This window comes from Pseudophryne corroboree, chromosome 4, assembly GCF_028390025.1.
Source record: "Pseudophryne corroboree isolate aPseCor3 chromosome 4, aPseCor3.hap2, whole genome shotgun sequence".
NCBI classification, from domain to species: Eukaryota; Metazoa; Chordata; class Amphibia; order Anura; family Myobatrachidae; genus Pseudophryne; species Pseudophryne corroboree.
Window position 1 is genome coordinate 251,639,782 of NC_086447.1, and position 15,421 is coordinate 251,655,202.

The 15,421-nt window shown below is 43.5% G+C and overlaps 1 protein-coding gene across 1 annotated transcript in view; it reads right to left on the reverse strand.

The window, feature by feature from the left end:
• Window positions 1-14,964, reverse strand: part of ANKUB1 (ankyrin repeat and ubiquitin domain containing 1) — a 184,934-nt gene extending 169,970 nt beyond the window's left edge. Inside the window, exons 1-3 of the mRNA XM_063916027.1 lie at window positions 14,741-14,964; window positions 12,561-12,704; window positions 4,192-4,408 (exon numbers count right to left, since the gene is read on the reverse strand). Coding sequence (XP_063772097.1) covers window positions 4,192-4,408; window positions 12,561-12,704; window positions 14,741-14,830 — 451 coding nt within the window. The 5' untranslated portion in view covers window positions 14,831-14,964. The remainder of the gene's footprint in view (window positions 1-4,191; window positions 4,409-12,560; window positions 12,705-14,740) is intronic.
• Window positions 14,965-15,421: the final 457 nt, after the last annotated feature.

Here is a 15,421-nt window from a genome sequence, read left to right on the forward strand (position 1 = left end):
TCTTCCCAGAGGGTGATGATGATCTTAAGTGCGGTCACTTTACTAAGGGGTACCCCAATTGGATAGCGGAGGGACAAGGTGAATAGGGGACAAGGTGACTACAAACTCCGGACTCCCCGCTTGTCACCTCTGTCACGAACGGCGAGAGGCGCCCGTATCCACGGGCGTCCACCGCCTGCCGAGACCGGGGTATGCGGTCACGTCTCTGGGGGGAAGGTATCACAGGCTTCGGGACCCACAAGGGGACTGTCCGCCGTGAACCCTCCCTCCTACGGAGTGTATTACCTTGTATCCTATGCTTGATCCCGTCGACTGCTTCCACGGCTCTGATCGGTCTTCTCTGCGCCTGGTGATCGGTGCTCTGCTTCTCTGGTCTTTTCCCCTCTCGGCCGCGCGGTTCAAACTTCCTCCGCAATGTTTCTTGTATCATACGTATGTTCAGTCTGGATTGTCTTTGGAAAGCCACTGTGGTCTGTGTGGATATCTGGAAAAGTTTGGAAGTGTAGTACTGTCTCTCCTCTCTCCTCACCAACGCGTATCGACCCATCTGGGTCTTCCTCAGGGAGTCCTTAATCTCCATCTTTGTTGAGGGCTTTTTATGCCCATGATAATTGTGTCATACAAATGGGTGTGTACATTTAGTCCTGCAAATCAGCTACGCAGACAGCTGCATTGTATTATTGAAACTAGATGATACAAAGTGTTTCAGTTGCAGTGCATAGTAAACACTGAGCAGTATGTATAAAAAAATGAAAAAAAAATACATATAATAAATAAAATAAAAATATACTTGAACGGTAGAGTGACTTCATATATTGTTAATGTATTACAACCAATACAATTGCCTGACAATTAATTGCTAATCAAGTGGAATTGATTTGCAATTAATTGTCAGGCAATTGTATTGGTTGTAATACATTAACAATATATGAAGTCACTCTACCGTTCAAGTATATTTTTATTTTATTTATTATATGTATTTTTTTCATTTTTTTATACATACTGCTCAGTGTTTACTATGCACTGCAACTGAAACACTTTGTATCATCTAGTTTCAATAATACAATGCAGCTGTCTGCGTAGCTGATTTGCAGAACTAAATGTACACACCCATTTGTATGACACAATTATCATGGGCATAAAAAGCCCTCAACAAAGATGGAGATTAAGGACTCCCTGAGGAAGACCCAGACGGGTCGATACGCGTTGGAGAGGAGAGAGTAGAGACAGTACTACACTTCCAAACTTTTCCAGATATCCACACAGACCACAGTGGCTTTCCAAAAACAAATCCATACTGAACATACGTATGATACAAGAAACATTGCGGAGGAAGTTTGAACCGCGCGGCCGAGAGGGGAAAAGACCAGAGAAGCAGAGCACCGATCACCAGGCGCAGAGAAGACCGATCAGAGCCGTGGAAGCAGTCGACGGGATCAAGCATAGGATACAAGGTAATACACTCCGTAGGAGGGAGGGTTCACGGCGGACAATCCCCTTGTGGGTCCCGAAGCCTGTGATACCTTCCCCCCCAGACGTGACTGCATCCCCCGGTCTCGGCAGGCGGTGGACGCCCGTGGATACGGACGCCTCTCGACGTTCGTGACAGAGGTGACAAGCGGGGAGTCCGGAGTTTGTAGTCACCTTGTCCCCTATTCACCTTGTCCCTCCGCTATCCAATTGGGGTACCCCTTAGTAAAGTGACCGCACTTAAGATCATCATCACCCTCTGGGAAGAGGTTTGATCTATAACATCTGTAACGGACTCTTCACTCCGTAAATTTCAGTATCAGTTCAGAAATTCCAATTACACTGTGTACTCAAGTGAGTACAGGACTACACCCAAGGTGGGAAAGAGGTGGGACGCCACACTCTATTTTCACCACATAATTAATTTTTCTTTTGGACTGGTAACAATTTTTCAATTCTTAATCTCAAACAATACAGACTTTCCAGGTATTTTTCTTTTTATTTTTTCATTCTAATTTTATTTTTTTTATTTTTATTTTTTCATTTCTTATCTACGTAATACCAAACTCTTTTTTGGTCACTAGGGTTTGCATTGTTGCAAACTATGAATTTACAACATTTATGATAGTTATTAAACATTAATATTCAGATTGTTTGTTTTTCATTTCTGGTTCTTTTATACAACATCTATAACATCGTTACACAGGCGCAGTTGTGAAACTTTGATAAATGCTATTTAAATTCTGGAGGCTTTGGGTTTAGCCCCAATCACGTATTGCTGCCACCCTCATAATATCCATATAGATATCCATATAGATTTACTAGAACGATAATGCCCGATTTAATCTGATTTCGACCTTTCGGAACGATAAATCGGATGAAAAGTGGCAAATCGGATGCATTTTACATCCGATCCGATCTAATGAGCGGTCCTGTGAGCATCGGATCGGAGCCCCTAGGTCTTTAGTGCTGCACTCGTGATATGTCGGATCCCGCAGGCATGGCTGGAATCGCATACGATACAGTGTATGCAAAAGGACCGCATACGATGTATCATATGTGATCTTGCCGGCCGGGAAGCTCCCGGGCGGTTCAAGGGAAATCGCATCCGACTTTAGCCACCGACATGTCGCTGTAGTGTAGTTACAAAGTTACAAAAGCTTATCGGTGTAAATTAAAAATTGCTCCCAAGCGAAGCTGGATCAGGTCGCTAGTACTATATATTACAAAATGTAAAGACAAGATAATGATGTATAGTGAAAAGTTGAATGAATAAATGGTACTGTATATAAAAACAATTGATTTCAAACTCCCAAACTTACATACATAGTATAAATAATATGCAATTCAATTCGCACAGGTGAGACTGTCAAAATGACGTTTGTTTTTTTTTTGGGTTCTCAAACTGGTGTGCCGTGGCACCCTGGGGTGCCTCGGGAGACTTGCAGGGGTACCCTGGATTGGTGGTCCAGGACTAATTCAAATTATTTATGGTCAATGTAATAGGTAAAACCAGTGCTGGTGGCTGACAATCATAACATATGTGGACAAACAGAAGCAAATCCTGTCCCTCACCACACAGAAGGATGACATAAACACAATTTACGAAATGTAATCTCTTTTTAAAAAATTCTCAAAAAGAAACTTTTGGCCTAGAGGTGCCGTGAAAAAAATTCTGATACTCTAGGTCGCCGTGATTCAAAAAAAGTTTGAGAACCCCTGCACTAGACAGTGCTTCCATGCTCAATAAGATTTAATGTATCTTTGTTTTATATTTTATTTGCACCAGTAGAGATTGAAGTATAGTTGAACCCATTGATTTATATCCAGTGTCAGTAGCCTTTGTTTTTTACATATGTCAATTAAAGAGGGTGGGATCTCCCTAAAAAGTCAGGCTGCAAGATTCCCCTTCAGCACAGTTATGGGCCCTACACACTTTGCGATCCGCCGCCGAGCTGCCCGGTGGCGGATGCGGCCGACAGGCGACCCGGCGAAGGGGGGGGGGGGGGCAGTGACGTGGGGAGTGAAGTTTCTTCACTCCCTTCGTCACCGAGCTCCATAGCAGTGCAGGCAAATATGGACGAGATCGTCCATATTGGCCTGCATGCACAAGCAACGGGGCACCAGCGATGAACGAGCGCGGGGCTGCGCATCGTTCATCGCTGGTGCCTCCACACTGAAAGATATGAACGGTATCGCGTTCATTAATGAACGAGATCGTTCATATCTTTCAGTATTCTCGTGTGTAGGGCCCATTAGACTACCGGACTTTTTTTTAAAGGGGCAATCATTTACAAGGTTAAACCATGCCTTGTAAATAATTTCCCTTTTAAAAAAACGTCCGAGTTCGGCTGGCATCCCGCATGGCCTCCGAACTCGGAGTTTGGGGTACATTTTCTAAGCAGTGATAAGAGCGGAGAAGTGAGCCAGTGGAGAAGTTTCCCCATCAACCAATCAGCAGCTCTGTGTCATTTTATAGTATGCAAATTATAGATGTTACTTCAGTGCTGATTGGTAGCCATGGGCACTTCTCCACTGGTTCACTTCTCCGCTCTTATCACTGCTTAGTAAATGTACCCCTTTATTACATCCCGGGCCAATGTATTGGTTTATGGAAGGAATGATAAGGGTATCCTGCAGTATCTAAACCAGACAGTATAAGTCCATGCCTGGTCATTCCTGATTACTTCATGAACAGACAGGTAATGGCAGGCATCATACCTAAATCCAGCTTGTAATCGCTCAGAGTGTTGCAGTCGTACATTTCGATGCCCTCTAACGTCTTCAGGCAGAAAACACTGACTGGAAATCCACATTTCAGAGATACTAAGGACTTTAGTCTGGAAACTGTTTCAGCAAGAAGATGTACATTCCCCATTATTTGGACTTTCTCCATAGTCACGGCATTATATACATACAGAGCTGGCTTCTCTTCCTCCTGTAATTATAGCAAGAAAGATTACCATCCAATCAGAACCCTTCCTTTATACAGAAATACAGTTACGGTTAGAATAAATCAGCTTTAACACGTCAAATCGGCCAGGGTACAGGGACTTGCCCTAACAACTGATATGTGACAGAAAATGTCTTACAACATGCACATTACTTTAATCGGTGCAGTCTATGGATTGATTAAAGTCAGCCAGATAGAAATATGTAAGTAAATTCGGAGTAAGTTTCTGTCAACCAAAGCTGCTGTAAGGAAACAATACAGTTTGCCCTCCTGTATGTTTGTTTTAGGCTTTGTTTTCATTTAAAGTGATTTCGAATGTATGAGCTATGTGTAGCAGAGTATAAGATATTGCTTTTCTCTGGCAGAAAGCATTTTAGGTTGACGTTCATGGTATTATGATTTAATACACACAGGGATTGCTGCAGGAAACAGCATTTCTCCCATGTTTCTGCATTATCTGAAAGATCTTCTGATGTGGTAAATCTCTCTTAACTATCTTTTATAGTTGTAACATAATAAGAATATTCACTGTAGGCTCCACAATAATAATAAGACTGTTTTAAGGTATACACAATAACGTTTACATTTTTATAACCACATTATTGTGAACCCTGAGTGAATATTCTTTGTGTCTGAGTCTGTCCAAAAATGTGTTTCAGTTCTATTTAATATTCCAAGTGCATCTTGTAGTTCTACAGTTATTGAATAGGGAACATTGGCGTATCTATAATGGGTGCAGTGTGTGCGTTGCACACGGGCCCCTGAGTCTAGAGGGGGCCCCCACCGCACACCCTGCACCCATTTTCTAAATACTCACCCCTCCGGAGTCCCACGCCGACATCTGCAGCGGTGTTAAAACTCTGTGAAAATGGCGCAGTGGCCATTTTAACAGAGTTCTGCGCATGCACAATACAAAAATCACTGGGAACATGGCCACTGCGTCATTTACCCGGAGATCTGCGCATGCGCAGTATAGTCTGAGCGCTCTAGTGCTCAGACTCTCCGCGCTGCCGGCAGAGAATAGGGGGCCTGAACGGAGGAGGCTGCACCCGGGCCTCCTCCCCTCTTAAAGCGCCCCTGATAGGGAAGCTGTCAAAATGCCGGCAGTCAGGATCCCGATGGCCAAAACCCCAACACATCCCACAGGTAAGTACACGGGTTGGTAGTTAGGGTTAGACTGTGGGGGAGGTTAGGGATAGACTGTGGGAGGGGGAGGTTAGGCGTAGGATGGGGGAGGGGTGGGTTAGGAATAGGGAGAAAATACTTATCAAAATGTGTCGAGATTCTGGCTGTCAGGATCTCGCTGTCGGTCTCCTGACTGTATTCATGTATTATTCATTTATTGTATATTTGACTGTATGGTGCTGCGGAAACTGTGGAGTCATATCTATAAATTATCATTGATATTTATTTATTCTATACATCTTTAAAATTGTGAATGAACATAGGGCCTGATTCATGTTTGTAGTAAAGCAAAAAAAAAAAAAAAAATACTTTGTGTCTGGAACAAACCATATGGCCATGCAAGGGGAGCAAATACATTTGTATGTTTTCTGTGCAGGGTAAACACTGACTGCTTTTGCATGTACACTAGCCGACAAATGTTAGCCAGCTTACTTTTAACACTTTTAGATTTCAGTTTGAACACATGCCACCCAAATCTTAATCTTTGCATGTTACATCTGCCGCACCTGCACTGCAAAACGGTTTTGCCCAGTTGCTTGAATTTTTGCTTTTCTTACAAACATGAATCAGGCCCATAGTTCAAAACTGGATATTAACAAACAGACATAATATAAATAAATGTAAGATTGCCCTACTCATAAGCTTACAATCTGTAGGATGTTAGGAGTTTGATACAGGTAGTTAAGTGCCACAAGTTGCATATTAACAGTGCTGCACTATTAAATTACAGACCACAGAACACTAGTCCTGTAGTGCTGCTACCTACATCAGGCTTAGGCAAATGAGGGAGGATGAGGGGGGGTGGGGAATATAAGAATTTATTTTAATAATTTGTTCTTTAATGGTTAATTTGTAATGTGGCGGTGTAATTTGAATTGGGGGCACTATTGTGTTGCCACGCCCCTTCCCCATGAGACCACACCCTATTTATTTCAGCCTTCTGCGGCCGCTGTCTCTATTCAAAAGATGGAGGGCAGGGTGCACCAGTGCTCATTCTGTCACAGTGCACCAAAATGTCTAGTTTCAGCTCTGCAAAATAATCCAGCCAGAATGCAGTGGGTATGACTTCATGATGCCGTTCTCGTTATCAAGTCAGTGGACACACCATATGATGACGCTGTTTGTGTAATCTCACCCTGATCACTGAGGTGAGAGGGGCTAGATTCTCACTTTCCTAGTAAGTAAGCACTTTTCCTGAAGAATTTACTGCTCTCCCATGAAGTTGGGAAACCTCAAACTATTCTGGGAGAGCAGGCAACCGTGTTGTAAATATGTTAATAACTACAGTAGCACCATAATTATTACAGTGAATTATATTTTATGTACATGTAGAAAGTGAGGTTGTAATTTGTAACTGTGGTAATGAAGGTACAACTGTATACATAATGGAATTGTTTCCTATTGTTTGCAAAATAAACCATTAGCCTGATATGTTTGCAAATATGTCTTGTGTATTTCACTTGTAGAGGACATCTGCTTTATGTATAGGAGACTGCTTATATGCAGCAACAATAGGTAACTAAGCAGGTTTCATTGGTACACAAAGCTCACAACATTCTAAATATATCCCTCTTTACATCAGCCTTGTCAGACCTTTATGTTTACCCCCCCCCCCCCCCCCATAAACTATACCCTGTAATACACGCAGCTTAGTCATACGTTATAACTAATCCTCTAATACGGCCTGTAATGGCAACATAAATTATATATCTATATATAACAAATCTATAGGGACAAATGCACTGCTTTTATTGTCTCCCTTGACAACCACTAATAAATTAGCTCATTTATTTATGGCTGTCATGAATGACTGCAAAATTTGCAAATGTTTAATTATATTGCAGCCCATCCACAGACTGACTCCTGTTGTGATCTTGTGTTTTATGGCCTATTGTGGGCCTACTAAACTGTCTTCTTTTCTGTCTGTGTTGAGGGCTTAGCATATTAGCACTTCACTAATGTAGGTTACACCCAATGCATAACGGAGAGAGGTGTTTCCACCTTGTGTAGTAGCGGATCAGTATACAGTATATCAACTGGTGCCATTTGATGATGAGACTCTGCTGTGATATTTCATGATGAGACTCTGCTGTAATATTTCATGATGAGACTCTGCTGTTCTGCAAAGTGTTTTCTTATACTGTGATTTATGATCACACTCATCACAGTAAGATTGTGATAACAGCATTGTGAATTCACAGCAGCAGCACCTAGAGCAGGAGCGGATCTAGGCACGGGCGAGCAGGGCGGGCGCCTGGGGCGCCGCGGCCGCAGTCACCCCGCAGGTGCCCGCCGCCCACCCGCACCCCGGCTGCAGCAAGCGCCGTGGGCAGTGTGGGTGCCCGCTGCAGCCGGAGCCACTGCAGCCGGCTCCATTGCCAGAGACACTAGAGGTCATAGAGCTGCTATGGGAGAGACGTCATGAAGTCTCTACCATAGAGAGGAGTCAGCGGCGGCCAGAGACAGAGCAGCAGTGGTCGGGAAGCAAGAGCGGAGCTGGTGAGTATTAGTTGTTTTTTTTTAGTGTTTGTAAGCGGCGCTACAAGGGGGCATCACTACTGGTGGCACATCTAATGGGGGCAAATCTAAGGGGCATAACTACAGGGACATCCCTACTGGGGGCAAAACTACAGGGGCATCTCTACTGACGGCACATCTAATGGGGGCACATCTAAGGGGGCAGAACTACAGGGGCATCTCTACTGGTGGCACATCTAATGGGGGCACATCTAAAGAGGCATAACTACAAGAGGCATCTCTACTCGGGGCACATCTACTGGGGGCATAACTAATGGGAGCACATCTACCGGGGGCACAACTACAGGGGCCACGCCCCTTCCTTGTGTAGCCACACCCCTATTTTTTTACTTGAGGTGGTGAGATGTCATCCAAGATGAAATAGCAGAAAGGCATTCAGTGACACGTACCAATACAGAGGGGAGTATAGATAGATTTGAGTATCATCAGCGTACAATTGATACTGAAATCAGAAGGAGCTGATTAGTTTTCCAAGAGATGATGTATAGATTGAGAAAAGCAGAGAAACTAAGACTGAGCCTTGCGGTACTCCAACTGATAGAGGTAGCGAAGAGGAGGTGGAATCAGACAAGGGAACACAGGATGAGAACCAAGAAAGTGCTGTGTCCTGAAGACCTAGGGATTGTAGTGTTTGTATGAGAAGAGAGTGGTCAACAGTGTCAAACGCGCAGAGAGATCTAGAAGAATAAGAAGTGAGTAATGGCCTTTCGATCATTCATTACTTTAGTCAGTGCAGTCTCTGTGAAGTGTTGGGAACGAAAGCGTGACTGAAGTGGGTGCAATAAGTTGTGCTAAAAAAGTGTGTGAGGCGAGTGTAGGCAAGTCTCTCAAGTAGCTTGGAGAGGCATGGGATCTGAGAGATGGGACGGTAGTTAGAGAGGGAGTTTGGGTCAGAATTTTGTTTTTTCTCAGAATGGGAGTAATCACTGCATGCTTGAACATAGAAGGAAAGATACCAGTAGAGAGAGAGATTATAGCTTTTATTTAAGGTTGGGATAAGCACAGGAGACAAAGGGGGTAACTCAGATCTGATCGCTGGGCTGCATCTTTTGCTGCCCTGCGATCAGATAGTCGCCGCCTACAGGGGGAAAGGAAAAGCCTGTGCAAGTGTGTGTTCGCTTCTTTTGCAGAGCTGCACAAAAACCAGTTTGTGCTGTCTCTGCGCAGCCCAGGACTAACTCAGCTGCTGCGATGTAATCCTGCTGATCGGGGCCGGAGCCGAAGTCAGACACCCTCCCTGAAAACGCCTGAGCCAGCCTACGTTTTTACGGACACTCCAGGAAAACGGTCAGTTGCCACCTACTAACGGCTTCTTCATGTCAATCTCGAGAACGCCCGTGCGAATGGATTTTTCGCACCATCCCATCGCTAGGCGATGCCTGACGCTGTTGTGCGATGCGCCGGCGCATACACATGCACAGTTCAGATCTGATTGCCCGCTGTATGAAAAAGCACAGCAGTGATCAGATCTGAATTACCCCCAAAGTTTTACTGACACGTGAGGGTATTGTATCAAGAGGAAAAGTAGTGGATTAGGAGGATGATAAGAGTGTTGATACTTCATCTTCACTTGTGGGATCAAATGAAGAGAAAGTGCCAGAGGGTTCAGATAGGGAATTGAGCAGGATAGTAGCTGAGGAAGAGCATACCACTTCATCTTGGATTTTGTTAATCTTGTCCTTGAAGTAGGAAGCAAGTTCTTGTGCACTGATTGTAGCTACTGTGAGGGAGGGTAAAGAAGTGATTTAAATGTTTTAAAAAGTTGTTCGGGTTGGTGGCATGAGAAGAGATGAGAGATTGGAAATATGTTTGTGTGGCAGTGTCCAGGGTATTACGATAGGAGTGGTAGCTGGACTTATATGTGAGGAAGTCACTTGGATTCTGGGATTTATGCCACTAACTTCCTACTTTACATGACACTTTTTTTTGGTGTTTGGTTGATTTAGAGTGCCATGTTTGGCATATAAGCCTACATGGAGTGGTATGGATAGCTAGAGCCACTTCATCAAGGGCTCTCTCTAGAGTCTGGTTTGTTTGATTTCTCCACTTCTCTGCTAGTGATAAAGATGAAACAGGTGGTGTTGCTAAAGCACAAATGAAGGAAATTATGGACACCAAGGGGTAAATTTACTAAAGCTTCTAAATATTAAAAGTGGTAATGTTGCCCATAACAACCAATCAGATTCTATCGTTTTCTAGGATGCAATAGAGAAATGATAGACAAAATATGGTTGGTTATTATGAGCAAGATCACCACTTTTCATTTTTAGAAGCTTTAGTACATTTACCCCCAAGTCATCTAGTGAGCTGAATAAACATGGGCAGCATAGATGATGTAATGGTTAGCATTGCTGCCCTGCAGCACTGAGGTTCTGGGCTCGCATCATTCCCACCATGGTCCTATATGTGTGGATTTTGTATGTTCTCCCTGTGGCTGTATGGGTGTCTTCTAGGTACTTCCACAATCCAACAAATACAAATTAACCCTAGTGTATATGTGTGTACTTGTACATGTGGACGGGATATAGATTGTAAGTTCCACTGGGGCAGGGACTGATGTGAATGACTAAATATTCTCTGTAAAGCGCTGCGGAATATGTGTGCACTATATAAATAACTGATAATAAATAACACAAATCTAGAATGAATTTACAGGATAATAATCTAACCTTTAACACTTACATAAGTACCTCATACATGCAGCCACACTTTTCAGATCTGATGCCCACATAAATCCAGTTAAGCTGCATTTGTAGCTCTCTTTGGGAAGGATGTATTAATTATTGCAAATAGATATACTACATCCTATTGCTTAAATCTCATTTGTGGAATTCGATTATTGCTATTATGGCTTTAACCAGTGCCGTTTCTAGCGGCGGGCGAGCCGTGCAACCGCACGGGGAACCTGCCGCGGCACTTTGTTACTCCTTATCGCCTCTCCCGAGCGCTCCTGCTCGGGGGGCGGAGTTTCGCTGAAAGACGCGTTGAGTCGTGACGTCACGACGCAAACGCGTCATTCCGCGAAGCCCCGCCCCCTGAGCAGGAGCGCTCGGGAGAGGCGATAAGGAGATAAGCATGAAGGAGGAGGCGGCCGGCGCGAGGGACGTGAGGCGGCGGGACCGAAGAGCGGGAAGACGTAAGTATTCTCTCTCTCTCTCCCCCCCTCTCCCCCTTCCTTCCCCTCAACTTGAAACCTGCCTGCCGCTGCCGCACTGTGTAAAATGGGGACACCTGCCTGCCGCACTGTGTAAAATGGGGACACCTGCCTATGGGGATACCTGCCTGCGTACTGTGTAATATGGGGGCACCTGCCTGCGTACTGTGTAATATGGGGGCACCTGCCTGCGTACTGTGTAAAATGGGGATTTCTGCCTGCCGCGCTGTGTAAAATGGGGATACCTGCCTGCCGCACTGTGTAAAATGGGTATACCTGCCTGCCGCACTTTGTAAAATGGGGGCACCTGACTGCGTACTGTGTAAAATGGGGATACCTGCCTTCCGTACTGTGTAAAATGGGGATACCTGCCTGCCGCACTTTGTAAAATGGGGACACCTGCCTGCCGCGTTGTGTAAAATGGGGACACCTGCCTGCCGCGCTGTGTAATATGGGGACACTTGCTTGCTGTAATGTGTAAAAAGGGGACTTTTTTATTTTTATTTTTTTCCCCCTGTGGTGGGTGTGATGATATCAGGTGAGGCCATGCCCACTTTAATGAGACCACGCCCATTTTAATCAGGCCACACACCCTTGTCGGGAGCGCGCGCGCCTACTTTTTCTTTTTATGGCTATATGGGGGGGGGGGGCACGCATTTTTTTAATAGAGCAATTGGGAGGGGGGGGGGGGGCGCATTTTGAAATCTCGCACTGGGAGCCAAATTGTCTAGAAACGGCCCTGGCTTTAACTAATGGACTCCTGACAAATCAATTGATTTGTGTTTGGACACTTTTTAGTTATTGTTCTTGTTACGCCAAAAAGCACCAGGTTAGCCATGTAAAGCAGCTAAACCCCTCTAAAGTACTGGATAGAGCACCCAAACTACCATTTGTGTGCCAAAACCACTGACTTTTCACTGATTTCTGCTCATCACCTCAGGAGGGTGCAGAAATATGGGTTCCTGCGGCATTCGTGCCCAATTGGAGCAACAATTGAAGAGCTCCGCCCGGTGCCCATTATTAACGCTGCAATAAAAACAATTGTATTCCCCCTAGGTGGTATATTACTATGTAATGTAATGGCGCTATACAAATAAACGGTTTTATCTTGTTCTCCATATGTCTTTCCTTCTGGTAATTGTATTTTAGCATTTCTTTTTAAACAGATGAAAAAAATATGCTATTTAATTTAAGAGATCTCACTTATGAAGGAGTCAAAGATTTTCCTATAATACTGTATAATACATATTCGCTCTTTACCTTGACAGAACATTTAATAGTGGAACATACAGTGATTCCAGTATCGGCTAGAAGCCACTCATCTCTCAGCACTCCACCTGCATATCTGAGCTCCAGGAATCTACTGCCTTGCTTGTCATCTGACAGCTGGATGTGAAAATAGTCCTATAATACACACATAGCTTTATATTACAGTGAAATATCTGTTGTATCCTAAATAGACATATTCAATGAACGTTGAAAAGTCCAGTGGATAGAAACAGAAAGTGAGAAATGTTATTATGAGGCTGGTGCAGAGTTAAACGCAATTCGGCTGTAACACAAAACTAAATGAGTTTATGCTACCGTATTCCTGCAGCTGGACGTGCCCCAACTGTACATTTGGTATGATACCCAACATCATAATTAGATACGTCTACAAACAGGCATAACTGTGTCACATCCATGGAGGGAATTCAATCAGCCACGGGGTAAAAATGGCAGCACTGGAGGTATTCAATTAGCGGTTAATACTCTGCGCGCAAGTTCCCACAGTCGAATTGAACAGTAAAGTTTGCGTAAATAAAACACAAAGGGGGTCATTCCGAGTTAATCGCTAGCTGCCGTTGTTCGCAGCGCAGCGATCAGGCTGAAAATCGGTATTTCCGCGCATTCGTATGCACCGCAATGCGCAGGCGCGTCATACAGGTACAATGAGCATCGTGGGTTTGCACAGAGTCTAATGAACATTCCTGCCGCACAGCCGAACGCAGGAAGATTAACATGAAGTGGGCATTTCTGGGTGGCAACTGACCGTTTTCAGGGAGTGGAAAAACGCAGGAGTCGCTGAAAAAACGCAGGCGTGGCTGGGCGTGTGTGTGACGTTAAAGGCCGTCCCTCTATCGTTAGAATGAACGCACACGAAGAGTGACTACAGGGCTGGTCTTGTTTTGCACAAAAAGATTTTGCAGGCGCTCTGCTGCACAAGCGTTCGCACTTCTACAAAGTGAAAATACACTCCCCAGTGGGCGGTGACAATGCATTTGCACGACTGCTAAAAACTGCTAGTGAGCGATCAACTCAGAATGACCCCCAAAATTGGGTCATGCGTGGGAAAGAGACCAATTGATTCCGTAGTATACATGGAATCAGTGGGTTTCCGCTCCTGAATCTCGATTTTTCGGCACAGGAAAAAGATTATTTTATTGAATGGCCTATTCCCGTGCCGTGGGGATTCTTGCTGACAATTAGTCGTGGGGTAAACCCTGTGGCTAATTGAATAACCCCCCCCCCCCCCAAATGCCCACAATATCAAGAATCGTAAAATATATCAAATTTACTGTAATAAAATACATACTAAAGGAAAACAAAGACACTGGTAAGGATAGAGAGACAGACAGTATGAAGCTTTATAAAAGCCAGTGCAACTGCAAAACTTTTCAATTAAGCATTTCGGTACAGAATGAATAGAAGATGACACCAATCCAGTCAACATCATTCTTACATCTTGTGTTTTGTAAAAGACCCCTAAGTCACCACTTGCACAATTTTACACGGTTGCCTAAATACTTCAAAATGCATGAAAGCGGGAGTGTAACTCATAATCTGTATTCCCTATATTTGGATAATAAAAATATATATACTGAAAAAGTATTCACATGATTCAAATTCTCTGATTCAATTCTGAATAGAATAAAAATGTTTTAATTATGTATTTATTTATTTATCTAACCTTTCCATTTTCCATGTTGACACAAAATGTAAAGTTACTATAAGTAAGCACTGTTAAGGGTTAACATAGAGTGCTGGCCAGCCTGTCACTTGAGTTACCCTAAAGCAGGGCTTTAAAAACTTTGTGTGTAACTGTAATTGTAAAGTGTGTATTAGTAAATGTTTACCAAGAGCCCCTTTTAGTATCCATCAATGTGTGTAGGGTCCCCTAGTGTGTATAGATACATGCAATATAGCAGTAATTGTAGTAAATTATACTAAGCCACACCTTCTGTATTTACATTTTTTTAAATTCCCCCCCTGGATTACTTCTGCATGTGTTTTATTCTTTACTTAGAAGTGTAATGTTGATTTGAGTTGTGTTATAGACTGAAGTACTCTTTGAATCTAGCGGAGGTGCCCCTTGGAGTACAAGTACCACTGGCTGAGAGCCTATGCTCCAAAGTCCAGGACACTATTACTGTCAGCACACAGATAAGAAATTCAGTTACCTTGATCATCTGTTTGGCATCCTTCACGGTTTGGCCAGGGAGAATGTTGAATGGTTCACAGAGACCATCAAATGACAGAAATACTTTCATTTTATTTTTCAGAAAATGTTAAGCCCATGAAAAAGTCCTTGTTTTGGCATTAGCAGATCTCCATTAGCTGCTTGTGGCCCCCGCAAAGGGCAACCCTATGAGTACACAGGTGAGTCTGTTCTGTTACCAAAGTTAGTAAGAGAGATGAGACTTTTCCCTGCCAAGGGGAACGGTAACAAAACTCCACCTAGCTTTTAGCAAAACTGCAAATAAGCCTAGAGATTACAGTTTAGATACTATCATGCCTGAGCAGAGAGTGAGCACATACACCCATAAGGCAATGTTTACCTCTGTGCTCTCTGTGAATAGCGACATCAATAATCTCTATCTATACTCCGTGATGGAGGTTTCAAAGGCGTGAGGTGTTTGCACATCTTGTTTAACATTTGCCTTTAAACCCTCCATACATTATATGTCTAATCCCTATGTTGTTATACCAACATAATCTTTTTGCATTGTTAATCGTAAAAATATAAAGTATAAACAACAAAATACATCATGTAATGCTTTGTAATAAACCAGTACAAGCTAAATATATAATTATTTTTTGGAACTATTAAAAGGGAATAATTATTTCTTTTCACCAATATG